The following is a 25399-nucleotide window of genomic DNA, read 5'->3' as shown; positions in this document are numbered from 1 at the left end:
CTCAGCGAGGAAGGTTTGCCGACCAGGTACACCACGGTGGCTTGGCATGCTACACGCGTATACGGATTACACCAAGATGGTAATCCGTTCACTCAGCTGATGACATGTCGTGACCCCTTTAACCGTGTTCAAAAGATTGTGTTTGTGCTGTAGTTGTCAGCTATTCTTCATCTTTGTTGCACATTACTGTCTGCTCACTCAATTCCTTACCTACGTCATCCAGCAAGCCACAAACATGGGAGTCGGCGACACTTCAATCCGCTCCAGCGAGCGTCCTGAGGCCGGCAGTGTCAACATACCAGTCGGTGTATGGCCAACGTCGTCGACAAACGAGTCCGTCGATGCACATAAGGTCGCCAATGAGGTGATCACACGGTTCAACGATGCACTTGCGAAAAAGGATCATGCGGCTATCGCCGACCTCTTCTCCAAAGACAACAGTTACTGGAGAGATCACCTAGCGTTGAGTTGGGATCTTAGGACGTCGAAGGGTAGCGCAGACATCAAGAAGTACCTGGATTCCAGCAAAGTGCAAATGGAAAAGATTGAAGTGGACAAGAGCTCAGACTACCGCGCGCCAAAGTTTGGAGCGATCGATGTTCTAGGCGATATCACTGGTATCAACTTCTTTGTAACTTTCGAGACGAGCCTCGGGCGTGGCGAGGGTGTCATGAACCTAGCCGAAGACAATGGACAATGGAAGGTGTTCACGCTGTACACCTTGCTGAAGGAACTTAAAGGTCATGAAGAGCCATTGGGTCACCGAAGGACAAAGGGTGTGAAGCATGGAGGAGACCCGAATAGGAAGACGTGGAAGGAGACGCGTGATGCAGAGAAAGAGGAGATCGACCCGACAGTGTTGATCCTTGGAGCCGGGCAAGGCGGGCTTACAGTCGCTGCGCGTCTACGGATGCTCAACGTCCCCGCGTTGATCGTCGACCAAAATGAGAGGGTTGGTGACAACTGGCGCAAGCGATATCGGCAACTGGTACTCCACGACCCAGTATGGTACGACCACATGCCTTACGTGCCCTTCCCAGCACATTGGCCAGTCTTTACTCCTAAGGACAAGCTGGCGGAGTTCTTCGAGGCGTACGTGAACCTGCTGGAGCTCAACGTATGGACTTCGACAAGCCTCAAATCAACATCGTGGGATGAGAGTAAGAAGCAGTGGACCGTGACTGTCGAACGCCGGAAACCCGATGGGAGCACTCAGACACGCACATTACATCCGAAGCACATTGTCCAGGCGACAGGCCACTCCGGCGAGAAGAACTTTCCCCAGATCAAGGGTATGCAAGACTTCAAAGGCGACCGCCTGTGCCACAGCTCCGAGCACCCAGGCGCGAATCCCGAGTCGAAGGGTAAGAAGGCTGTGGTAGTAGGATGCTGCAATTCAGGCCATGATATCGCGCAAGACTTCTTTGAGAAGGGATACGACATCACCATTGTACAGCGCAGTACAACATGCGTTGTCTCTTCCGAGGCTATCACCGACATCGGCAACAAGGGTTTGTACGATCAAGACGCACCGCCTGTCGACGACGCCGACCTGACTTTCTGGAGTCTGCCAAGTGAGCTTCTGAAAGCACAGCAGATCAAAGTCACCAAGATCCAAGCCGACCACGACAAGAAAATGCACGACGGTCTTCGCGCGGCTGGCTTCGGTCTTGACAGTGGACCGATGGATTCAGGCCTTCTTATCAAGTACTTCCAGCGCGGCGGCGGCTACTATATCGATGTAGGCGCATCCCAGCTTATCATCGATGGCAAGATCAAAGTCAAGCAAGGCCAAGAGATTGCGCAGATCTTGCCAAACGGTATCGAGTTCGCGGATGGTGATAAGCTGGAAGCTGATGAGATCGTATTTGCGACTGGGTACCAGAACATGCGCACGCAGGCGCGAAAAATCTTCGGCGATGAAGTCGGGGACCGCGTCAGCGATGTATGGGGTTTCAACGACGAGGGCGAGTTCAGGACGATGTGGCAGAAGAGCGGTCATCCTGGTCTGTGGTTCATGGGTGGCAATTTGGCACTGTCGCGATTCTACAGTAGGGTACTGGCGTTGCAGATCAAGGCTGCCGAAGAAGGCATGATAGAAGATGGCGAAGGCTCGAAGGCGCGGCTGTAGTGATATGTAGCTGCCGTAGATTCAAGAAAGGGGCCGCGGCCGTTCAACGCACCTCCCTCAAGCTTCCTCCGAGTTTTGCCAGTTTCGGATTTAGCGCGGGGCATGTCTCCACTCGCGCTGTCTCAAAATGCACAAGCTTCAATCCTTCAACATCATCTGATCCTAATTCATACTTCGTCATACGTGCACTTTAACCCAAGTTTTCTTCAAACACCATGACTTCGAAACCCCAAGTCATCCTCGTCGTCGGCGGAACGTCCGGAATCGGATACGCCACCACGCTTTCCATACTTTCATCAACTTACCTACCACTGAACGCGAAAGTAATTGCGTTTGGGCTTATAGATTCGACCATCAAGCTTGAATTCACGAAGCAGCAGAGAGAACGTCTCAGAATAGTCGAGGGCGATGTCACAGTGGAAGAAGATCGCGAGCTAGCGGTCCAGACGTGTTTCGACCACTTTGGAGGTCTCGATACTCTGGTGTACTGTGCAGGTGTTATTACACCAATCCAAAAATTGGAAACGGTCGACATCCAAGCGGTAAAGAGAAGTTTTGACATTAATGTTTTTGGCGCGATGAGTATGGTATGTACCACCTTGACATACTACACTGCTCATTCCTAATGCTGCATGACATAATGTAACGCCCTTCATACGCTAATGGTCTTCAGGTTCAGCTCACGCTCCCAAAGCTCCGTGCTTCGCGGATAGCGCATCCTCATAACGCTGGCCGCGGCAAAGTCATAATCCTCTCTTCGGCCTGCGATGACACAGTATCCTACCATGGATGGATGCCTTATAGCACTACCAAAGCCGCGTTAACCCGGTTTATCTCTTGTCTCGCACACGAAGAGCCACTGCTTAGTGTACAGGGCGTATACCCGAAGTTAACACGAACCAAGATGATCGATGGACTAGTCGAAGGGAAGTATCGGGGCGTTATGGCGGACCACGAGATCGAGAGGTTCAGGATTTGGGATGAGATGGGTGATGAGATGGTGGAACCCCCTGAGCTCTGTGGAGAGGCTGTCGCTAAATTGGCGTTGGGATTGTTCGAGGGCGGGAAGAGCGGAGAAACATTGTATTACGACGAGCATGTTCCGCACAAGATTGCGGGGACATAAACAGTGGGAGTAAGGTGTGGAATACATGAAGACATATGAACATATTACTTTCTCTGGCCAGTTTATTGCTTTCACGTTGTCTGCCATTTGATCCGAGCTTGAAGTATTCACTCTGGCCGGTCCAAAACCCCGCCACACTAGTACAAACTGTAAACATTACACTGAGTTGAACAACCGATACCAGGCTTTCTCCATCACACCAGGCACAGTCAAATATGGCAGAAGATCAACTCGTGTCTGCACCACGCAGCGCGATTATGAGCGACGATATTGCGGACGCTGAGTGAGCAGTCCTTTGGATTTAATCTCAACTCACTAACATGATACAGTCTCGATGACTTCTTCAAGAGCATTTATTCCGGCCTTCCTCCAGAGCTGCGCTTGATCATCTATGATGAGCTTCTCACTGAAGATATGATGCACGACATGGCTAGCTGCGCGAGTCCTACCGCTTACGCCTATCCGCTCAACCACAGCACGTTCATGTACAAATCAACCCCTCGTTTCCTCAACCCGCGGATCTTGGATAGCTCTTTCGCGACCGAGATAGTCAAGGCATTCTATGGCAAGTATACTGGTTTTGAAGTCAAGCATCCGCTACGCATCGCGACTCTTCTCCAACGAGATTTCTTCAAACTCGGATATCACGTCAAACTCGCCAACTCTGTCCTCCGCGGTCTCACAGTCGACGGCTGCTTGCTTCCCCATAATAAGCACTTCATCAATGTCAAGCTGCTTCCTACCCAATTTGCACCGCTGTTCCACGCGCAGCAGCGCCTGGCTACTGGTTTCCATCTCACCATTCGTCTATGGACCGACAATAGTTCGCTCTACAATGCAAAGGCGCACAACGCCCAAGGCCTGGCTCTACGTCGCACTCTGCAGGCTCTCAAGCCAGTTTTTGCGAAGCTGATCGCCAAGGAGCCCACGGCTACTCATAGCGTAGTTTTGGAGGTTGCCCACACGCACAAAATTACGTTAGACATGGTACTGGCAGAGAGATCGTCGAGTAGCCTGGCTCATGAAATCTATAACTGGTGTTGTAAGTTGCTAGACACATATTCTTTACGCATGTAGAACGCGCTAACAACGCATAGTTTGAAGACCGACACATACTTTCCACAACAGTATTAAAGTTTATCCGATAGGTGCGGAAATGCACGAGTGAGTAGAGAATGGAACAAGCAGATATGAGATTAATGTAAAGGACTGAGGCATTAATGATGAACGCGCATATATCGAGAAGTACAGCGGTTGGGTATCTGGAATCAGACTGATGACGTTCCTCATCAGCTCAGTCAAGACTGACGACCTACTCTGTCATCCTCAGTGACCTTCACGATCACAGCCCCAATACCCGGCCCTTTACCCCAAACACGATGCGCTTCCGGAACTTCTTCCAACGCCCACATCTTCCTGATTGGCACCCGAATAGCTCCGCTCTCCAACATTTTGAAAAGGGCCACTAACTCCGGCTTGAACGTCTTTTGATCGCGATCAATGTAGTAAAAACTCGTCCGGTAAGGGCAAAAGGGAACCATGCCTCTTGCGAGTAGCTTTATAACCTGAGGTGGCTGACTACGAGGTTTTCCACCGGTGAGCAGGTCGAAGTTACCACCGTAACCCACAAGAAGACCTCCCTTCGCCAGGATGTTCCAGCTATCGTCCCAAGACTCGAAGCCAAGAGCATCGTACACGATGTCTGCGCCACCCACGTCTTTCATGGCCTGCATCCAGTTCTTGTCGGAGTAGACGAAGGGCATTGCACCCGCTTCGCGGATAGCTGCGTGATTGACGGCCGATGCTGTCCCATAGACTTCCGCACCTTGCATCTTGCAAAGGGTGAGGACGGCAAAACCGACACTGCCGCTGATACCGTGGATGAAGACGCGCTGGCCAGCGGAGATCTTAGCGGCGCGATAGGCTAGCCCGTAGGCCGTGTTCCAATCTAAGACCAAGGCAACTGCCTGCTGCAGATCGAGTCCTTCTGGCACGCTAACGAGATGTTTCTCGGGTTGGTTGCATAGTTCGGCTTCCGCATCGTATTTTGTGAGACAAGCGACGAGGTCTCCAGCCCGGTATTTTGTGCAAGCCGATCCATTTTGGTGCACGCGGCCGATAAGCGCATAGCCCGGCGTCAATGGTGCTTTCCTTTGCATCGGGTAGGCACCTTGTCGCATGGATATATCTGCACCGCCCATGCTGGCGTAGAGCACTTTGATTTGGACTTCGTTGGGGGAAGGCGCGGGGATGGGGGCTGTGACAACCGACACGTTCTCAGGGCCGCCGAACTCTGAGATCAGGACTTTGCGAACGGGTGTAGACATCTTTTGTTTTGAGTTGAAATCTGGTTAGCAATTTTGTGTATCGTCCTATCTGGGATGCAATCGATGGTGTTCGAAGCGCAATGTTGATGGAAGCTGGAATGATGGGCCCTGATGACTGCTGTTGCGCGCACACTTATGCCTATCGAGCCTGGCAGTACAACAAAACTTGCGACGCCCATGGAGGCGGAGTATGGGCTGATGCGCTCTCATCCTCACTGTGAAGGTGGGATGCGGAGAGTTCGTGGCTTCGAGATGCAGGCCTGACGCTGAGTGCGGAGAGACTGGTGGTCTCCTCGGGGAGATAATCTGCCCGTCCCACCGAAGAGGTTAGTGACTTACCCTTTTAGGGGTTAGCCTCAGTCACTGACGGGGGATGATTGCCCAGGCGGGATCCATCCACGTCAAAAAAGGCTTTCAGCTCAGACTGACGCCTGGGAGCTTATGCACGTTTTTGGTGCAATGCGCGCGTGGACCCCACGTGTGGAATGTTCTCTCAGACCTTTGAGAAGACCTTGTGTGAGCTCATGTTCAGTGCATCGTCATCCTCACCAAAATAGCTCCCTCTCAAACAAAAGATGGTATTCGGATATCGTCAAAATTGGCATTGCTTTGACCCTATCTCTTCAACGCATCTTTCTTTCCTGCCTTAATACTTTCCCTTCGCAGCTTCTTTGATAATATCTGCTGCCTTCTCCGCTGTCGCATACACAGTGGTCATGATGTGAGAAGCCGGAAGAATGGGCATGACACTGGCATCCACGACCCGCAGGCCGTTCACACCGTAGACCTTCAGCTCTTGATCTACAACACCGCCATCCTCTCTAGCACCCATCTTGCAGCTGCCCGCCGGGTGGTATAGCGTCGATGCGGTGCTGTGAATGAAAGCATCGATGTCCGCAGAGGCGGTGACATTGTTGCCTGGAACAGCCTCGAACGGATTGAGCGATGCAATAGATGGCGTGGCAACGAATTTGCGAGCCCAGTGCACACCTTCGCGCAGGAGTGCGGTGTCGACTTCGTTACGGAGGAACCCTACATCTGCGACTGGGCGATCGAACATGCTGGATGAGTTCGCCTTTACGCTTCCACGCGAGTACGGATGCTGAAGTCCGAGCACCACGACGCCGTCGGCCCAGATGATCTCCATCATCGCGGAATCGTTTGCTTGGAGCTTCTTGTTGAGAGAAGCAAACTGTGCCTCATAGCCTCGTGCGACTTCAGCGGGGGTATCAGCCGGGAGAGAGGCAGATGATCCACCTGCGACTGCTTGAGCCAAGATAGATTGCGTGGCGTTGGAATAGGTTTGAAGTGGCAGGAAGAGAAGGAAGTCACCGGTCGGGGAGGTTAGTGGGCCGGACTTCTCATTGTCGTACTGCTCGCGAGCTTGAGCGGCGAAGGTAGTGTTTGATGCCAGGGTGTTCGTTAGAACGCTAGTGTTGACTGCGCCAATGTCAGTATCTCCTCAGCTAGACCATATAACGGCCTACTTACGGACGTTCACCACAGCGACGGAAAGATGGTCGTGCAGGTTGTATCCGACGGCCGGAAGATCAACGACGGTGGTCACATTGATGGATTCGAGCAGAGAGGCTCCGCCAATTCCAGAAACCTGCAACAATTGGGGTGTATGCAACGAGCCAGCAGCGAGGATGACTTCTCGCTTGGCCTTGGTCTGTTGACTCTCCGCATCTGCAGAAGTCGAGAACTCAACACCAGTAGCCTTGACCGTGTTCGTCTCATTGCAGCTTTCCGTAAGGACGCGCATCACAAGACGGCCAGTGAGAAGATGATAATTTGGGCGCGGTTCGGCAGATGCATAGTAAGCTTCTTCTGCGGAGGAGCGTGTCCAGTTCATCGGGACCATGTTGTGCGGGCAGAAATAACCGCCGAAGGCATTCCCAGTCGCCTGGTCATTGATGGAGATTCCCAGCTCCTTGGTAGCTTGTACGAGGTTTTCTGAAATAGTCATCAGTATCTTGCCGTATGAAAATGGTGCGTCAAACTCACTAGTCGTTGGCCAGAAGAAAGGAGAGTAGGTTACTTCCATGTATCCTTCGTCGCCATGGTATTCGGGGTTGACCTGAATGTCGTATTCGGCTTGGATCTCAGCAGTTGGTGGTGTGAATTTCTCGTTCTTTACACTGGTTAGAAAGTATCAAAGAACTGTAGAAAAGAACAAACCTTTTTGAAGTACTTCAGGAAGGTCTCAAAGTTCCAACCTTCGTTTCCCAGAGTCTCCCACCCATCGTAGTCAGATTGTGAGCCACGATCGAACACCATGCGGTTCAACTTTGTTGACCCGCCCACGACCTTGCCTTGTGGAATAGAGACAACGCGGCCGTCTAGTGCTTGGTCCGGAGCATACGAAGTGTTCCAGTCATACTTCGTTCCTACAGCACCGCCTGCAAGACCTGGAATGGTGACGTAGTCCTCGTTCTGGTCGCTGGAGACAAATCAGCAACTTGATGGGCGTGGTATTCATGAGACTTACAGATCGCCGGCCTCGATCACGAGTACTGTCACATCTATAACAGGACGACGTTAGTATTTTCCGTAAACCGGGTTACTGTGTAAGCCTACCCTTATCCTCGGAAAGTCGATTGGCAACGGTAAGACCCGACGCGCCGGCGCCTACGATGACATAGTCGTATTCTGGAAGAAGGTCCTCCGCTCTCGAAACGAGCTGCGCATTGGAGAGTGGATGTGCGAAAAGACCAGTCGCAGAAAGCGCGACAGTTACTCCGAGACTCAAAAGAGAAGGCATGATCACAGCGTACAACAGCAATTGTGTCTGTCGTCCTCACAGAAGAGTACTTGCGTATATGTACCCAGAGAAAGTCGAGGTAACCGTAATAACACCGGCGGTCGGGCCGCCCGCATCTGCCGATGTGTTGAACAACACCAAGGGCCCAGCCGAGACCAGTCCATGATATTCGTCAACATATAGCGCATGGCGCGTTGGCGAGTTTCCGATTTATAATGGTTCGGCGGCTTTTATCCTGTGTACGCGATAGTTTTCAGGCAAAAGCAGATTAGCGGAGGCGGAGGCTGACGCCAGTAGATCCTCCGACCTTATCCGGGGAGTGAGCCGTATTGGCGTTTTCCCGGGACCGCTGTCTATGTGCACGGTGTGGCTTGAAGGATCGGCATGATGAAGCCGGTAATCCATTGGTTCGCTGCATCGGTTCGGTGCTTCGCTGGAAGCGGGCTGTGTTCAGTGGCTTGAGGGCGATTATGTCGTGCCTTGTACGAGGGCGTTTATCGGCCCTGTCCGATATCTGCGGGATCTTGCTGTCGTGTTGCGGCGCAGTTGAGTGTATATCACGTGTTTTCTGCGGTAGTGGACCTCGGCCCGGACGGATCTTGCCCAGGGGGGCTCGCTTGCAGCTTGCGCGTTGTCGACTTGGAAACATCCGATGCAAATGCGCGATACAACCGCGCCAATCTTGCAATACGAAGTCTCAGCCTGTATGAGACTGCCGATGCGATATGGGAAACCGAGCGATGTAAGCTTTGTTTCGCGTTAAGGTTTGGAGATGGATGTCAAGTTACGGGAGGCCTTTCGAGAGTAGCGCCCCTACACACGCAGTGCACTACAGGTGGCTATGTCATCGCTATCGCCCAAGGACTAGACTAATGTTTGATGGCATCCATGTCCACTACGCAATCGTCATATTCGAACTCGAAGTTGCGTCGCGAGCCACCTTGGGTGGCCCTAGTTCAAAACGAATTCAGATTGATAGTTAATCATCTAGCCAAAAGAAAGCCTTACATGGCAAGTGTGTTTACTCATTGTCGTGTTCGCTGTAGCGCACTGTAAATCAATGTGATCTCAAGTGCTCAGTATTGACTGACTACCCTACGAGACCTGTCTGCAGAGGTGAAGAACAACCCTAAAGACCAAGAGCACGAGACAGCAGGCATGTACTCCAAATGAATGAACGGTCGGTACCTCCTACCTCGAGAGACCGACGTGACTGCTCACACAACAGTGTACTCGGAATGACGACATCGCATTTGACAAACTTGGCCGACTCCAATCTAGATAGGAAGAGAACTGTCGGTGTCGGTGGCTGTCGACCACATGCTCCTAGTTTCGTCTCGGTCTGCCCTCCTCCCGGCTTCATCATCATCTGCCCCACTATCCATCATACCGAGTGCTTTCTGCCTCAAGTTCAGCACGACCATGAGATGCTCTGCACTCAGTCTTTCCTTTTTTCTGGCCGCCAAGATCTTTGCAGTCTTGATCGCGCTCTTGATCTGACGGCCATTGAAGTTGAGCTTTGCCAGTCTCTCCAGTTCAGCTTCTCCGATATCCACATCCTGCGCATCGATAGTAGCCAGGAAGTTGCGCCAGACTTGAAGGCGATCACTTTCTCCGAGCGAGCTGTAGCTCAGCGTGATATCGATCCGAGATTCGAAAGCCGTGTCGATACTGCGCATCCGATTCGTGGTCAGAATCATGATGCCCTTGTAGTATTCGAGTAGGCGAAGGAAGACTGAAACAAGCTCGTTGCGTTGAAGATTGTTCACAGTGCGCGCCTCCATGAACACATCAGCTTCGTCGAGAAGCAGGACAGCACCGAAATGTCCACACAGATTCAGCGCGTTCTCCAAACTATCCTCAACGGCACGCGCCGTCATTCCCAGATCACCAGCCCCGAGCTTATAGAGGGGGCGACGTAGGTGCTCAGAGACGGTCTCTGCGGTGAGTGTTTTACCCACGCCTCTTTTTGTTGGTGTCTAAAGTCAGTAAATGTCTCACAGACCGTGCGCACTGGGCTACTTACGGAGGGCCGCAAAGCAGCATAATCATGCCTTGGCCTTTGCCGACGACGAAGTCATCGAAGGGCTTCCCTTGCTTGAACTGATCGCGGTCTACCAGAGCCAAGACCAGATCCTTCTCGTCCTGATCGAGGACTAAGCTGTCGAAAGCATGCTCAGCCCAAGGTATCTCGTGAATCTTAGTCACATCTAGCTTCTCCCACTTCTTCTTCTCAATGTCAAAACACTTGACATAGTGCACAGCGAGAAGGCATTCGTCATCGGTCATTGGTGAAAGATCGAGTTCGATTGGCGATCCCGGGGTGCTTGGTATACTGGCGGAGTAACGCTCCATGGATTGGGCCCACGTTAGCTGTCCTATCTCAGACAGTTTAGCGTATTCTGGAAACGGGTTCGCGGGCTGGTATTTGTGGTATGCTCGTGCGTCAATGACCATCCGCTCGTTTACACGTTCTTCGTGTTGGTCGGTAAAGGCTTTGAAGAAATGGCCGCGTAGTTCTTCGAACCGGCGGCCTCGTTTAATGAGTCTTTCGCGGATACTTTCTTGATCAGGAAGATCTTTGAGAGGTGATACATCCAACGCAGTCAAGGCTCGTAAGCCCTGATACTGGAACACGTGTTTCGGTTGAGCAAGAAGACCGCATCGCCTTCCATCCCAGTCAACCACATCGACGCCTATCGACCAGAACATCTTTGGCGTTGGGGGAGGCATGCACGTAAGGTTACAATATCGAACAATCCCGACCGAGTCTGTCTTATGATCCAGAACCATCATGGCGGGAACAAGAACCAAGTTCAGGTCCTGGAACGCAACATGCCCGGTTGTCTTTACATCGCGGATCTTATCGAAAGACTCCTTGAGGAGGGGCTCGAGGACCTCCTGCAGTAGCTCAAGATGTTGCTCGGTCTCCGACTCTGGTTCGACATTATCCTTGAAGCTAAGCATCGCTTCCCATCGATGAATGAACGGAAGAAATGGCGGTGCGAACGACTTCATTTCATGCTGTGTCAAGCCTGGGTAACCTTCAAGTATCTTTTCCAGCGCAGCGTGAAGGAGCGTGCTGTTGATTCGTAGTTCATGGATTTTCCATTCATCCAGGACCTCATCAAAACGATGGTAGACGTTTACTGCGAAAGCTTCCCGTGCTTTCTTCGTGCGAAGTTTGTCTCCTGTAGCACCGTATACCGGCGGCTTCTCATCCACCCAGTGGTATCTGTTCGGATCCTCATCGGTCGGGACGCGGTATATGTCTCGGTAGTCGCAGCGCTTGCCCGTCTCGACGGCCTCCGTCAGGTCGTCTGCGGCGGGCAGCTGTTCACCTGGAAGGTACGCATGCGGAGCGAACCCAGGTGGCGGACCTAAGCTTGGATCCCAGGGGCCTTGATACATCATCTAAAGTGAATTAGTGGGTCACTGGGAGTTCAAGATGCAGCGGTGGTGTCTAACCATCTGTTGGTTCGGCACAGGCCTTGCCTCGCGTCGTGTACGTCGCGATCGTTGGCTACTGACATCGTGTTGCGGTGGTATAGGAGGATAACCGCACATCTTCTCAGTAGACGAGTGTGCAAAGAAGTGAACGTATGGATGCTCTGGCAAGGCTGAGCGTGGACAGGGGAGATTACAGTCGAGGAATCGCAAGTTCACAGTGCTGGAAACTGTCGGAACAGATGACAATGTTGAAGTAGTGATCCAAGTTGCAGAACCCGTCAAGCTTATGTCTTGAGCAGAGTCTGACGAGAGTGTCGCCGGATATATGGCTACTCGTTGATGGATGCCTGATGAGACCGGTGAACCTCAGGCTACACAACAGCCTCCCATACAATTGGCTAGAGACCGTAAGCAACGCCCCGCACCTCAACAAGATTTCAACAAGGCAATAAGAAGGCAACAAGATAGGGTGATACGAGGCTCGCGCGTGAGTGGATTCAAAGCACCTGATCGTACACTGCATCTGAGGTATGCCCAGCTCCACCACTGCCGCTTGTGTCACTATAGCTAGCACTAGCTCCCCCATTGAAGCCGCTGCCGTCAGTGCCCGCACACTCAGAAGAGCTGTGACTTCTAGGCGAGACACTCTCTGTTTTTCCACTCTCATTGTCATCCTTTGTGGAACTTGTAGAGCTCGGTTGTACGCTGCCTACTGAATCGTTGTTTCCGAAGCGCGTAGACTCGTGATGCGCAGAGGACGCAGAATCGTGTTGGATCAAATCTGGCCTCTCATCGTATCCTGTGCCATAATGCTGATGATGATCGATCTGAGCGAGAGGACCAAAGAGCAAGGCCCGAATCGCAGGATCGGTCACATCCTGGACCCTGGGTGTGTTCAAACCACGCGATCGGTATTTCGGCGGAAGAGGGATGGCAGTGTCTATTGGTTGCACAGGCTCGATGCTGGCGACTGGATTTGACTTGATGAGACGAAAGGGCGGCTTCTTGGGAGTCGATAAGCCCGCGGTGGCTTGCGAGGTTTCGTTGCCGACTGCCTGTGGTTCGCGTGCTCGCCGATTGCGCAGTGCGGAGAACTAATGACCGTCAGTGTATTGCAGTAGCCATTCGGTTTGATACTATACTATACAACACATTGTCGCTAAAGTCCACGGGGCGTTAGTGTAAGCTAGAAGTACAACAACAGTTGACGCGAAGTGAGGATACCGAAAGAGACTGATCGAAAGCGTAGAACAAACAGCAAGCGGGTTAGCCGGCTACGTTACGCATACATTGCTATACTTGCAGCAATGTTATGGCCTCGTTCCTGGCTCGTGATACTTGAGGAGCCGAAGCACAGCCTATCCGAGGTACCGTGGCTCCGCATACCTGATACGGAACGATCACGACATTGGGAAATCGTAAAGTTTGGCTCTTTCGAGATGCCCAGGTGGTGTCGAGGTCGAGAACGTGTTCTTGTGAAGCGCACATGTTGCTATGTCGCGCAACACCTCATGACTTGTTCTGGGACAGCATGTCTTCCTCCGCTTCTTGAGGGTAGTACATGAGAGGCCGGAGCGGGATTGCGGGTTGGACTGGTGAAATTCCGGAGGGACTCAGGAGGTGCGTCCGCAACCTTGGGATTACCCCGCGACGACGCGTCAGTACGATCAAGTATAGACTTTCGAGCGTACCCAACCACACGCTCCTACACTCTGCGTTACGATGATGTCCATGATGCTAGATGGCTTGATGGTGGGATGTATTGTGGTGTTGAATGTGTTGGTCGCAGGAGACGCGAACAGACACGTCCATCCATTAGCAAGAGCGGCCAGCGCTTCGCGCTTGCGCTAGGCCGGCATCATCGCTCGCACATTGACTCTGCTGCACCACTCTTTCACGACACCCTGTGAAATCTCATGCCACGGTTTCACGTAGGGCCGAATCCTGCGATAACAATTCAAGATTTCTCGACGCCTACATCACGCAGCGATGCGAACCATGAGCAGATCTCCGAGAGTATGACATCATCGCAGTCTGGCCTGCCACATTGAATACGAAGCGCAAGGGCTGTCGGATGGTCACCCCAAGTCTAGTATGAACTCCTATACTGAGCGAAAAGGAAAATAAGACTAGATGAAGCGCTGTAACATTCATCGCTCGAGTCACTTTGCTATTCGCACTCTAGGTGAAGAGCCACTTACAGTGACCGAGCGGTACACAGCTGGGCTTTTCTCCTGGCGTATCAATGCCAGAAACTTGCGCATCCAGGGATGGTCAGCGCCTATAATCTGAGACACAGAGCATCACGTCTTGCCATAGACTGCCACGTCGACGGCACGTGACCAACTCGACCCTTGTGCAAATCACTTCACCGCTCCACTCAGTAAACAAGGCACCATGGCAGGATACGAGAGCGGATTGACAGCATGCGATAAGTCATAGCTGACAGTTGGAGATTTATCTACGCATAATACAACTGTCATGTGCAAGTCCATTCACTCATCAAAAAAAGCTTCGCGGTTTATAACTCAGGGTCTGGCTGCGTCCTGTTGAACGACCCTACGGACCCCTGCATACCTCAATCCACGGCACCACTTAAGCTCGAAACTGGGTTACTACGTCATACCTCTTTGCAGTCGCGAAGTTTGCCATGTGCTACCACAACTATTCGCAGCATAATGGGTAAGTCCTTGTGGTTCGCGGTACCTTTGTGGGAGAGCAGTCAATCTGGAAAGTAGCCTCTCTGATAACTTTGTATGTAGTTGCGGCCACATTGGCGAATCGCATACGCTTCCATGGACGCTGTGCGACACGGCGATTCAGAATCTGAACGCGCTCCGAGGGCCCAACTCTCCACCAATCTCCTCGCCCACAGCAAACTATGCATCACCACCAAAGCGCAGCTCATCCACGCGACGCTTCTTTTCGCTGAGCGGACAGCTTTCGCGGTCTTCCACTAATGCGTCGACGAATTCGCGCCGCGCCGTTTCGGGCCCGTCAGGCACGACAACGCCCCGAACTTCAGACTCAAGCTCGGGGTCCTACAACTATACCATGACGCTGGACTACAGCACCTTGCCAGACCATCAGCTCGCAGCTGTGAAATGTGCAAACCCTATTAAGCGCACGCATGTTAGTAGGGACATGGTGGTCTGCAAAGATTGCGCACGCGAGATAGGCCATATGCGCAACATGATTCAGCGATACGACAAGACCGGTAGCATACGCGGCACCGCCGCGTTTGAGAAGTTCTTGAAGTGGGAGGGAGAAGGCGGAGGAGAAAGGGAGGGCGACTTGACCGTGCCAGTGGACGATGACAACGATGGTGGGTCCTTTGGGGCTAGGCAAGCTATTATCATGGGCCATCCAGAGAGTGTCATGAACGCTGAGGGGCCGAGGGGCTTGGGGACGCTCGAACGAGAGGGAGGATATGACTATCGGTATTGAACAACGAAATGAGTGTTGAAAGAGTCGGAGTGAGGGGAAGCGGCATGTAACGAAGACGTCCTTAAGTCTTGTGGATAGCACGGATAGCACTTACGCAACCTTTACATCGTTCCAAGCTCAATGTGGTCCGGCCCCTCCCGCAGCTTACCACTAGCGTATGATACATGCAAGTATGAATTCATATACGAAGTCTCCTCTTCATACTGCAACAACGGGACCACAATGAGCGCTAATCCCTGCGAGCTGTGATAGATCATACGAGAATCGAACGACAGGTCGGTCGCGACGGTCTTGTTGTTCCGCGGCTGCCATATGCATACATGCACAAGACCCACGCAGACTAATTCCGTTAACGAACCCATGCATGCCAATTACCGAAAGCATGCAAGAGCTGCAATGCTTATGTCAGACTTACACTGATCCACTGCTCTGCGTACGTTCTGATTAGCTCGGTGTGAACCTCCTCCACCGCCTCTCTGTTGTCTATCCTCAAGGCAGATACTGTACAGTGCACGCACCCAAGGAATGCGCATTACTACATGCTTACAAGGAAAAGGAGTCGCGCATCACTAGCAGCCACTACTTCGGCGCCTTCCGCCGTCTGCGCCACCTGCCTCCAACGCGACGCATCGAAGCTTCCACTTTCGGAAGCAGCGTGAGGATGGACGGCGACTATGTAAGTTTGAAGCGAGTCCTAAATCACGGAAATGCAGCTAGATAGCATTACTGCTTAGATACGATGTCTTAGCTGTCTGGACTTCGCACGAGCACCTGGATCGGAACTCTGCAAATGGGAAGACCTAACGCAGATGTGATGCAAGAGTGAACATGATGATTACATCCAAGACTGTGTCCAATCGTGATCTGGAAATCTGTCACTCCAAGGCTCGGTAGGTTTTGCCGACGGTGCTCCACTACTGGCTGCATTGATCTGCAGTACAGCCCTTACGTAACCCTGGCCGAACTATTCTTTGCGGCTCGACTGTCAGGTACTTTGAGGCTCGATGGGTAGATTGATACGCTGTGTGACCTGCACCGTTTGGAATTCAAGACAGTCCACAAGCACTTTAGGTACTTAGGTCGATACTCCGCGGAGCCGTGTGGCCTCTGCACTAGGCGGGCACCAGCATGGTGTACCCGCACCTTCGCTTCGCACTTCCTGGTCGACTCGAGATCTCGATGCGATCTTCCTTTTCAGGCGGTGATAGTGAAGGTCGCTTCTCGTTTGTCGGTTTTGCCGTCCGCTACGAACGACGCTGTTGCCTGCCATGTTCTAGAACAAGTAAGTTGTTTGGAAAAGAATGGGGCGGTCTCATATTCTCACCGTTTCAGGATGTTGATCAGGAAATGCGGTGCTTACTTCCGCGATGCGTAGTGATGAAGTCGCGACAAAAGCAAAGCATTGGCTCGGCCTTGTGTCCGCAGTCTTCGATAGATGTCCAGTTCGATTACTCAAAACAGATATATTGTTACGTATCTTCGCAGGCCTTGCTTCTTCGAACCGCGCTATGGAACTGTATTGGCTCGGTCCTACGACCGCAGTCTTCAACGAATGTGTTCCGAAGTTACTCGAAGAAGACATATTGTAGAGCCATCTCCCTCCGTGGAAGCAGGACTTACGGCTCGAAACAACATTGGCTCGGTGGTAAATCCGCAGTTTTCGACATCTGTCAGAGTTACCGGAAAGAGTAGACAGAGAGTCAGTTCTTCTCCGCGGTATCGAAAGCGTCATTGTTAGAAATGTTGAGGCTAGTAGGGCGTGTGGACACCATATAAAATGAGTAAACTACTTGCGATCTGGTCACTCGAGCATTGTGTTCGATGGAAGAAATTGACATAACGTTCGCAACCAGCGGGAGACGTGAAGTCACGGACGCATGATTGTAAAGTTCATTATACATGCGAACGAACCACGACAGTTCGTGCACAGTAGTTCGAAGGAGCATGGAAGCGTTTTCACGATAATCAAGCGCAGCACGCTTCTCTTCACAATCCTATTTCGCAATCACGTTAAAGTGGAGAAAGCATCAATCAAGCCTTTGGTGTGCTACTTTCTCACTGAGCCGATCTAATAATGCGTCATCTCCTACTTCTCTCTATCATAATAACCCCTTCTCCTCGATATTAATCACGTAATTTGTCACAGCCTAGTCTCAGCTATTGAGAATTATAGAATAGATCGCTCTGCTATTGTTCGAGAATTGAATCCAGATAGCGCCAACAACACGCCGGTCAACATGTGCATCGAAATCAACACTCGTTACCGCCACTGCGCCCACGCCACCCTTCTCCGCTGGGACTACTGCGCCATACTCACACCCCGTGAACGTCAACCCGCCACCGGCCGCTCCTGTCGAAGGTATAAATTGCGCTACAAAGAAAGCACCGACAACAGCGGCTGTTTCGACTGCGCGTTGGCTGAAGTCGCTGGATGGAGCGCGGCAACGTCGCCAACAGTATCAGGCTTTCCGGAGAGATCACCCACCGTATCGAGTTTCTTGAGCGCTAGTGAAGGGAGCGCGAGGGCGATTTGGTCGCCGCCAGTTTCACCGACATTCATGGGAACCCCGACTTTCTTCACGTTTGGTAGTGCGACGGGAATGCTGGGTGGCAAAGGGGATCGGAGGAGTAAGGAAAGCGATGTTGGCGTCGTTGCGAGCGATGCGCCGTTGACTCCAGGAGCGCCGAGGAAGGACTGGCGGCCCAGTGGCGATAGTAAGGAGAGCCAAGAAGACGAGCACCATCATGACGAAGCGAGTGGACGTGGGTTGAAAAGCTGGTTCAAGAAGAAGTTCAAGGCGAGAGAAGGGTACAACGGGGCATTGGGATTCCAGATGATGGACGCGTAGTTGGCAATAGCTAGGGAGATACGTTGGTGACTTATGAGGACGATGTGTAAATCATGAAGTAGCGGATGGATACATTGGCGGATATTATTTCGAAAGTCAACAAATATACAGTGAGTACGTCCAGGCTCTACCAAAGCTTTGTCTCAAATTTCTCCCTTAGATTCTCATAGTGCTTCACATCGCCGACACTCGGCCTGACGGTCTTAGCCGCCTCGACGAAATCAAACTCCTCGACCACCTCGCTGCGTCTTCGAAGCGCGTGTTGTCCGGCTTTGCGCAACAAACTCTCCAAATCAGCACCGGAGAAGTTATTGCATACGTCTTGGCGACCGATTCCGGCGAGCTTGTCGCTGAGAACGCCGCGTTGCCGAATGAGCGCCTTCAGGATATCCACACGCTCTTCTGGCTTGGGCAATTCGACGTAAAGTAGGGTCTCCAAGCGCCCGGGTCGGAGCATTGCCTCGTCTATCATCTCGGGCCGGTTGGTAGCAGCGATGAGATATATGCCTTCGCGCATGGACAGGCCGTCGAGCTCTGTGAGCAGTGTGTTCACAACGCGGGCGGAAGCTTCGTGGAGCTCGGTGGAGCGTTTCGGAACGAGGGCGTCCAGCTCATCAAAGAAGATGACACACGGTACGGAAGAGCGGGCGCGCATGAACACCTGGCGTAGGGCCCTTTCGGACTCTCCAACGTACTGGAACTTGTTAGTATGCGGAATGTCTTTTGAAGGCCATTTTGTAACGTACCTTGTTCAGAAGCTCTGGCCCCTTGACGCTGATGAAGTTTGCTTTGGATTCCGCAGCCACCGCCTTGGCCAGAAGTGTCTTACCGCAACCAGGCGGTCCCCACAGTAGCACTCCAGTGGGGGCTGAGATACCAAATTTGGCAAACTTGGCCGGATCTTTGATGGGCTCGCAAATAGCCATCTCGAGCTCTTCGCGAACACCTGCCAGCGCTCCGACATCTCGCCATGTAGTGTCCGGCACAGTGGCAAAGCCTTCTCGCTTTGATGATGGGGTGATAGTAGGAAGTACGGCCTCAAAAGCTTCCATCGAGATTACTGTATCTTCGAAGCCCTCAGGCCGTGGAGCTTCCGTATCCTTGACGCGGGTAATCAGACGCCGAATAGATTGGTACACCCGACTATCCGCGTTTAGCGAAAGACCGTCGTCAATGTCCATTGTAGTCTCTGCGTCGGCCGCTTGCTTCTCGAGTGCTCGTCGATACTGATCCATAGACCATGTACCTGCTTTGCTAACCAGATCCTTCAAATCGGCACCTACGAATCCAGCTGTCCGTTTCGCTAGTACACCAAAGTCGACGTTCTCCGCGAGCTTTGGTTCGCGCGTTAGAGCTTGGAGTATAGACCGTCGCATAAGCTCGTTGGGTACACCCATGTTGATTTCGGTATCGAATCGGCCTCCTCGACGCAGGGCTGGATCAAGACTATCAGGGCGGTTGGTAGCGGCGAGTACGATAACAGGCTTGCCATTGTTGCCTTCCATAGCCAGACTGTCCATGGATATGAGAAGCTGGGCAACTATTCTCTTCTCCATTTGACTTTGTGCACTGTCGCGCTTAGGCGCAATGACGTCGATTTCGTCGATGAAGATCAGACATGGTGCAACCTCCTTGGCCTTCTCGAAGTGTTCTCGTACTTGCTTCTCGGATTCTCCAGACATGCCTGACACGACGGATGGGCCCAGAATCTCGATAAAGGGGACGCCGATTTCGGCAGCGAAGGCTCGACTTATGACTGTTTTACCGCATCCAGGTGGTCCATGGAGGAGTATACCGCGTGGTATTGGGATCTTACGGTTGGCGTATTCTTGTGGGCAGAGAAGCGGGAGTACCAGATGCTCTTTGAGTTGCGTCATGACCTTCTCAACACCCCCTATATCTTCAAGTGTAACACCTGTAGGAGCCGCAGTGTCGATCTTGTTCTCCTGCGCCCCTGCCTTCTTCTGCCTCTTGGCCTCCCTCTCTTCTTTCGACTTTCCACTATCCCGCTTCTTGCTCTTCTCACTCTTTTCCGCATTTGCAGCAGGCGGAATCGCCCATTGATTGACAATTTGCTTGTTCATCCAATCGCTTGATCGATCCTTCTTCTCCTTTGGCTCGTCCATGGTAAAGTCTCCTTCAAGTTCGGCCATCTCGTCTTCGTCGTCGGATTCTTCGTCTTCGCGGATAACGTCAATCACGCGGTCAATAGAGTCCTCAATCTGCTTCTTGGGCCGCCTCTTCAAGCTCGAGTTTGATCGCTGTATGTAGTCGTATACCGTAGATAACCGGAGCTTCAGCGCCGACTCACCCTTTTCGTCCAGGTATTTGCGGACTACTTGGTACACCTCCTTATCGAGGCCAGCCTGAAGAGATGGCCGACCTTTTGAGACCATGGCGACCACGATGGTAGGATTTGAGTCAGAAAATAGGTACAGACTTCGATATATTCGCCTGGCGTAGTTGGAGTGCTGGACCTTTCTAAGCACCCGACAATGGATAAGGCTCGAAGACTCCTGGATCTTGTACAGCCAGTGAAGCCTGGTACTGATACAATGGTGACTGGGCTGCGACACGAGACTTGCACGGTGAATTGGTATGCAACGGTAATGTTGCGCGTGGCTGTCGCATCACCAAAAAAGTTCGCGACGGCTATCGATAAGGAAGAGTAGCGCCGAGCTTAGCTTAGCTCTAGCCCGCATACGTCAATCAAGGCACAGGGTCATGTCGCATGCGCAACTCCCATCCCTCATGGATCTCGCAGCAATATGGGCAACTCAACCAGCGCGAACAAGATCTCAGCCCAGGATAAGTGAGTTATGATCTCCACCCCATTTAAGCGCTGCTGACGGGCCAGGGCGATCCTGGATATGAAGAACCAGCGCGATAAGCTACGACAGTACCAGAAGCGCATCACCGTCCTGACCGATCGCGAGAAGGAGATCGCTAAAGAGTGCTTAGCCAAAGGCGATACGAATAAGGCGAAGCTAGCGCTGAGGAGAAAGAAGTACCAGGAGGGTCTCTTATCCAAGACTGATGCTCAGCTAGCGCAGCTCGAGATCCTGACGAGTGATGTCGAATTCGCTCTAGTCCAGAAGGATGTCCTGTTCGGTCTGCAACAGGGAACGGCAGTGCTCAAGGAGATACACAAGGAGATGGGCGGCATAGAGAATGTGGAGAAGTTGCTGGGTGAGAACGAAGAGGCTCGGGCTTATCAAGAGGTGCGTCACATCCCTACGCTTCTAACCAGATGGGTGCTGACACGCGCAACAGGAAATCAGCGAACTCCTCGCGAACAAAATGTCGAACCAAGACGAAGACGAAGTCGAAGACGAGCTCGATGCTCTCGAAGCCGAGGTCAACGGCACCGTGCCTGCACTGCCCGACGCGCCCGTTGCCCAACCACAGTTCACACCCGAAGAGAAGGCGCAGATGGCCAAGGACAGAGCGGCGAGAAGGGCGAGGGAAAGGGCTGCCGAGCAGGCATCGCAGCCCATGCTGGCATGATGAGACATTGCATTGGCGCATAGATTGCATTAGAGCGTGGCGTTGGGGTGTTTTGCTGGCATCGCGTGGACCGTGTGGCACTTAGCATGGTGCATGTTTGCTACATCTACGCATATACACAGGATTCTATCTGCGAAGTTGTTCCACGGGTTTCTGCAGATGATGACGACGTGTGCGAAACATGGGCAATGATGCGGCGTCTTGCATGTTTGCCGTCTACGCCAGTCTCGCCTTCTCTTCACACGCCGAGCGCGCTGCGTCATAGCCCCTGCCCTACAACAACGCCGTCCCTCCTGCCATCCCTCTCCAAACCACCAGAACCTTCCGACGCTGCATCAACAAGCCTTACCCCAGCTCCCTGCACGAAGCTCAAAGCTACCCCGCCATCCCCCCACTACCATCAGCCTTACCGAGCAAACACACCCGACAACCCCAGCAAACATGTCACACTCACACTGTCACGACGAGCATCACGACCACTCGCATGGCGACGGCCACGACCACAGCGATGACATCACGCCCGCGCTACAGAACATACTCTACGAACAACTCGACTTCCCCAAGCTTGTCACCCTCAACGAAGATGAATCCAACAGCGGCCGCGCTATCTGCCAGAAGACTTGGGCGCAGCGCCTCGACCCGGAACCCGAACTGAAGAGCAGCGCCGACGAGCAAATCCTCATGACGGTCCCCTTCACCGGTCAAGTCCGCCTACACTCCATCATCTTGCGTACAAGCCCCGGCCCCGACTGTCCCAAGACCCTCAAAGTCTTCGTCAACGAAGACTCGCTCGATTTCGAGACGGCCGCCGAGAAGGAACCTACACAGATACTCGAGATCAGTCAGACGAGTGAGGTGCAGGAGATACCCGTCAAGAGGGCAAAGTTCGGCACTACCCGTAGTCTGAGCTTGTTCTTCGAAGATAACTGGAGCAATGGCGAGGAGGACGAGACGCGAATAAGCTATCTGGCGTTCAAGGGCGACTTTATGAAGCTGAACAAGGAGGCTGTTTCTGTGCTGTACGAAGCCGCTGCGAACCCTAACGATCATAAGAATATTGTGGGTATTGGACAGGGCGTGGGAAGGAGTATACAGTGAGAAGGGTGGTTGTATTGGGCTACGAGTAGTCGCATTGGAGGAAGTTCACATAAGCATGGCGTATGGCAAGGCGGCATTATCAAGTAGCATGGGTATGCTACGGAGTGTCGATTCTACGACCTTGACGTGTATACAAACAAATGCATTTCATATTCTGAGAGGTCAGCAAAGGCGCATGGAATGTTTGTGTGAGATGACATACTCAGCGTTATATTGCGCTTTCGTGGGTATCGTTTCCTCCTTGTATGCATGTACGTCTCTATCCGATCCAAATACCCGTCATGGGGTGTGCGCTCAGCCTCTTCTCAGGCGCTTGATGTCCTCCCAAACCGCGGAGATCGTTCGCTCTGGGCGTGCCCTTAATCCCCTTCGCCATTTGCGCATGTCTTTCTCGTATGACATCTTCCGTATCCGGTCCTCTGCTTCATTCCGCTCAAGTATGTCTCGTTCCGCCCAGCACCTCACCATGCACCTTGCCCCAATCAATCTTCGTGTCTATCTCCTCATCCACTCTACCCACCACCGCCACACTATCACCCCGTATGATGTACAGCCCAAGAGGTACTTCTTCACTGGGTTCTTCGTCTTCTATCGGTCGGATGATGCGCTCGACGGCTTCTTGGAGGACGAGGTTCATGCTGCCGTCGCACGAGTGGAGGAGCCCGACCATGGTGCGGCCATCGAGGGTGAGGACTGATACACGCTCTGAAAATTGTTAGGAGGACATATTGATAGGGAGCTATGAAGGAGAGACTTACTGTTTAGGTAGGCGTTTAGCGCCATTGTGAGGGTGCAGTGTAGGAAATTGCTGGGTTGGGGTTGGGATGGGACGTCGCAAGTTGGTCTATGAAGCCGTTGCGTGAGAGAAGCCTAGGCTATTTTTCTTCGAGTTCTCTCTGTGCGCGATCGAAGGGTGCCTGCGCGACGTTTGGCGATATCGTATGCAGTTGTGGAAAAGGTTGCGACTTGCTTCGGGCTTGGGTTGCAAGGATTAGGCGGTCTGGATAGATATGTTCGATCCACAACACTTGAGTTCGATGCGTACCGTGCGAGCGACCGGGAAAGAGCAACGTGTGGCTTGCGCGTGTCGTTATGTGGTTGGAAATGCCCATGAAGCTCGCGATGCTTTCCGGTGGAGCTTCAGATGGCACGTGCGCCGAGCCAATCAGAGCGGTCTACCCTCCGCATCGCTGCTCTTCTCTCTTCCCTTCCCTTCCCCATCACACTAGCAGATGCCGCAGTCCCTTGTTGCTCTCCATGTGAGCGCTGAATACCTCATCCTTCGGTTTACCCTGCTTCTACTGCTGCTACCCGCAACTCAGCCCGATTTGACCTCAGTATCTGTTCACACAGCGCCACTCTAACCATTTCGCAACCTTGGACTTGCGAAGAACCACTTCACAAGAAGACCATAGATACTACTCCCAGGATGTTCAATAATTGGAAGTCGGCCATTTACGATGCTCTCGGTGGTCTGAGCGACGTCAACTCCTGCATGAAATGCATGCGCACCGTATGTTTCCAGTGCTGGTGGTCACACATAATTGTAGAACTCACCATCGATCGAGCACAATATGCATGCGAGATGTGCTGGAAAACGGCATTTGGAAGGTTTCCTCCATTCTCTACTGTCCACCAGACATGGCGTCAGGCTGAACTACGAGGTGACTACTGCAAATGTCGACGTCCAATTATATGTATGTCTTGCATTCCCGGACTCCCAGACGCACTACCTCACTTCCGACACTCTTACTTCAGCCCCATACATTTCTCAGTCTAGCATTAGGAAAGGGTTCTGTTTATGCAGCCTCTGCCTACAACTTCAGGCCATATGCAGCGTCGTATCATTGGGTTGGATCGGTCGACTCACACAGCCGACCCATGGTTACGTTGATAAGAAACACCCTCGATTGTGTATTCACAGACATATTTCGGCTTTTGCACGTAAATACAACAATACATATTTGACCATATAGTACCCTTTCACACTCCGACATTGCGAAAGCTCTGACAAGTCACCTGAAGAGACCCTACAAACATGTTTTCCTCTACCGCCCGCATCGCGATGCTTCAAGCCCGAAGCTTTCACAAAACCGCCTTGAAGCCTACATTCACTAATGCTACAGCTTCTGAGATGAAGGAAGGTCGTACCCGTTATCACGACACGCACGATCTAATCGAATGTAAACAGTCTCCCACCACGCCATCCGACACCAGCGCCCGAGCAGCATGGCAACGCTACCGCGACGTCGAGGCCCACCAGATATGGCTCTCTTCCCCTCGCAAAGAGTCTTTCCAGACGAAATTTTCAACAAAGCATCCAGATCACCCCGAGCCAACGCCCGCAATGACTTTCCGGGAAGACCGCGAGATGCACATAGCTGCACGTCGCGCGTCGGATACCGGGTTGCAGGGAAAGATTAACCCAGATCGCAAGCTTGTGGGGACTCGGCTGGGTTACACGAAGGAGACGAAGGAGACGAAGTCACTGCGCTCACGTTGGTTGGACGCGTTGTTGGGTGGTGGTGAAAGGACCTGAATTTCACGCTCGATGCGGCGATCGTTTTGTGTAAGAAGTTTGATTCATTGTGAGATGGGTAGACCTGAATGCATGTATATTGCTAGTACCATAATACAGGGACGCGGTATGGTGTCGACTTCGCTCTCGCGGCTACGTGTTGGTGTTCTTCCCATGGCAGG

The 25399-nt window shown here is 52.4% G+C and overlaps 11 protein-coding genes across 11 annotated transcripts; 6 read left to right on the top strand and 5 right to left on the bottom strand.

Annotated features, from left to right (window-relative positions):
- Positions 1–235: 235 nt before the first annotated feature.
- On the top strand, positions 236–2131 carry J4E79_001224 (uncharacterized protein; the record flags this gene model as incomplete). The annotated part of the gene is made up of 1 exon (XM_049350134.1): positions 236–2131. The coding sequence occupies one exon, from the start codon at positions 236–238 to the stop codon at positions 2129–2131; it is 1896 nt and encodes a 631-aa protein (XP_049215293.1).
- Positions 2132–2346: 215 nt separating this feature from the next.
- J4E79_001223 (uncharacterized protein) lies at positions 2347–3257 on the top strand (the record flags this gene model as incomplete). The annotated part of the gene is made up of 2 exons (XM_049350133.1): positions 2347–2718; positions 2805–3257. The coding sequence occupies 2 exons, from the start codon at positions 2347–2349 to the stop codon at positions 3255–3257; spliced, it is 825 nt and encodes a 274-aa protein (XP_049215292.1).
- A 215-nt stretch (positions 3258–3472) lies between these two features.
- J4E79_001222 (uncharacterized protein) lies at positions 3473–4391 on the top strand (the record flags this gene model as incomplete). Its single annotated transcript, XM_049350132.1, has 3 exons — positions 3473–3540; positions 3587–4234; positions 4355–4391. The coding sequence occupies 3 exons, from the start codon at positions 3473–3475 to the stop codon at positions 4389–4391; spliced, it is 753 nt and encodes a 250-aa protein (XP_049215291.1).
- A 164-nt stretch (positions 4392–4555) lies between these two features.
- J4E79_001221 (uncharacterized protein) lies at positions 4556–5584 on the bottom strand (the record flags this gene model as incomplete). Its single annotated transcript, XM_049350131.1, has 1 exon — positions 4556–5584. One exon carries the CDS (start codon positions 5582–5584, stop codon positions 4556–4558), a length of 1029 nt encoding a protein of 342 aa, XP_049215290.1.
- A 646-nt stretch (positions 5585–6230) lies between these two features.
- J4E79_001220 (uncharacterized protein) lies at positions 6231–8348 on the bottom strand (the record flags this gene model as incomplete). The annotated part of the gene is made up of 6 exons (XM_049350130.1): positions 6231–7024; positions 7076–7540; positions 7592–7718; positions 7766–8027; positions 8076–8100; positions 8165–8348. 6 exons carry the CDS (start codon positions 8346–8348, stop codon positions 6231–6233), a joined length of 1857 nt encoding a protein of 618 aa, XP_049215289.1.
- A 1277-nt stretch (positions 8349–9625) lies between these two features.
- On the bottom strand, positions 9626–13286 carry J4E79_001219 (uncharacterized protein; the record flags this gene model as incomplete). Its single annotated transcript, XM_049350129.1, has 4 exons — positions 9626–10313; positions 10375–11762; positions 12512–12892; positions 13185–13286. The coding sequence occupies 4 exons, from the start codon at positions 13284–13286 to the stop codon at positions 9626–9628; spliced, it is 2559 nt and encodes an 852-aa protein (XP_049215288.1).
- Positions 13287–14448: 1162 nt separating this feature from the next.
- Positions 14449–15245, top strand: J4E79_001218 (uncharacterized protein; the record flags this gene model as incomplete). The annotated part of the gene is made up of 2 exons (XM_049350128.1): positions 14449–14480; positions 14561–15245. 2 exons carry the CDS (start codon positions 14449–14451, stop codon positions 15243–15245), a joined length of 717 nt encoding a protein of 238 aa, XP_049215287.1.
- A 2976-nt stretch (positions 15246–18221) lies between these two features.
- J4E79_001217 (uncharacterized protein) lies at positions 18222–20490 on the bottom strand (the record flags this gene model as incomplete). Its single annotated transcript, XM_049350127.1, has 2 exons — positions 18222–18788; positions 18841–20490. The coding sequence occupies 2 exons, from the start codon at positions 20488–20490 to the stop codon at positions 18222–18224; spliced, it is 2217 nt and encodes a 738-aa protein (XP_049215286.1).
- Positions 20491–20862: 372 nt separating this feature from the next.
- Positions 20863–21601, top strand: J4E79_001216 (uncharacterized protein; the record flags this gene model as incomplete). The annotated part of the gene is made up of 3 exons (XM_049350126.1): positions 20863–20906; positions 20952–21315; positions 21368–21601. The coding sequence occupies 3 exons, from the start codon at positions 20863–20865 to the stop codon at positions 21599–21601; spliced, it is 642 nt and encodes a 213-aa protein (XP_049215285.1).
- A 441-nt stretch (positions 21602–22042) lies between these two features.
- On the top strand, positions 22043–22699 carry J4E79_001215 (uncharacterized protein; the record flags this gene model as incomplete). The annotated part of the gene is made up of 1 exon (XM_049350125.1): positions 22043–22699. The coding sequence occupies one exon, from the start codon at positions 22043–22045 to the stop codon at positions 22697–22699; it is 657 nt and encodes a 218-aa protein (XP_049215284.1).
- Positions 22700–23132: 433 nt separating this feature from the next.
- On the bottom strand, positions 23133–23482 carry J4E79_001214 (uncharacterized protein; the record flags this gene model as incomplete). Its single annotated transcript, XM_049350124.1, has 2 exons — positions 23133–23404; positions 23458–23482. The coding sequence occupies 2 exons, from the start codon at positions 23480–23482 to the stop codon at positions 23133–23135; spliced, it is 297 nt and encodes a 98-aa protein (XP_049215283.1).
- Positions 23483–25399: the final 1917 nt, after the last annotated feature.

This window comes from Alternaria viburni (assembly GCF_023758015.1).
Source record: "Alternaria viburni strain BMP 2772 chromosome Unknown scaffold_2, whole genome shotgun sequence".
Taxonomy (NCBI): domain Eukaryota; kingdom Fungi; phylum Ascomycota; class Dothideomycetes; order Pleosporales; family Pleosporaceae; genus Alternaria; species Alternaria viburni.
The sequence above is the reverse complement of the archived record's forward strand: the minus strand, read 5'-3'. Positions and strand labels throughout refer to the sequence as shown.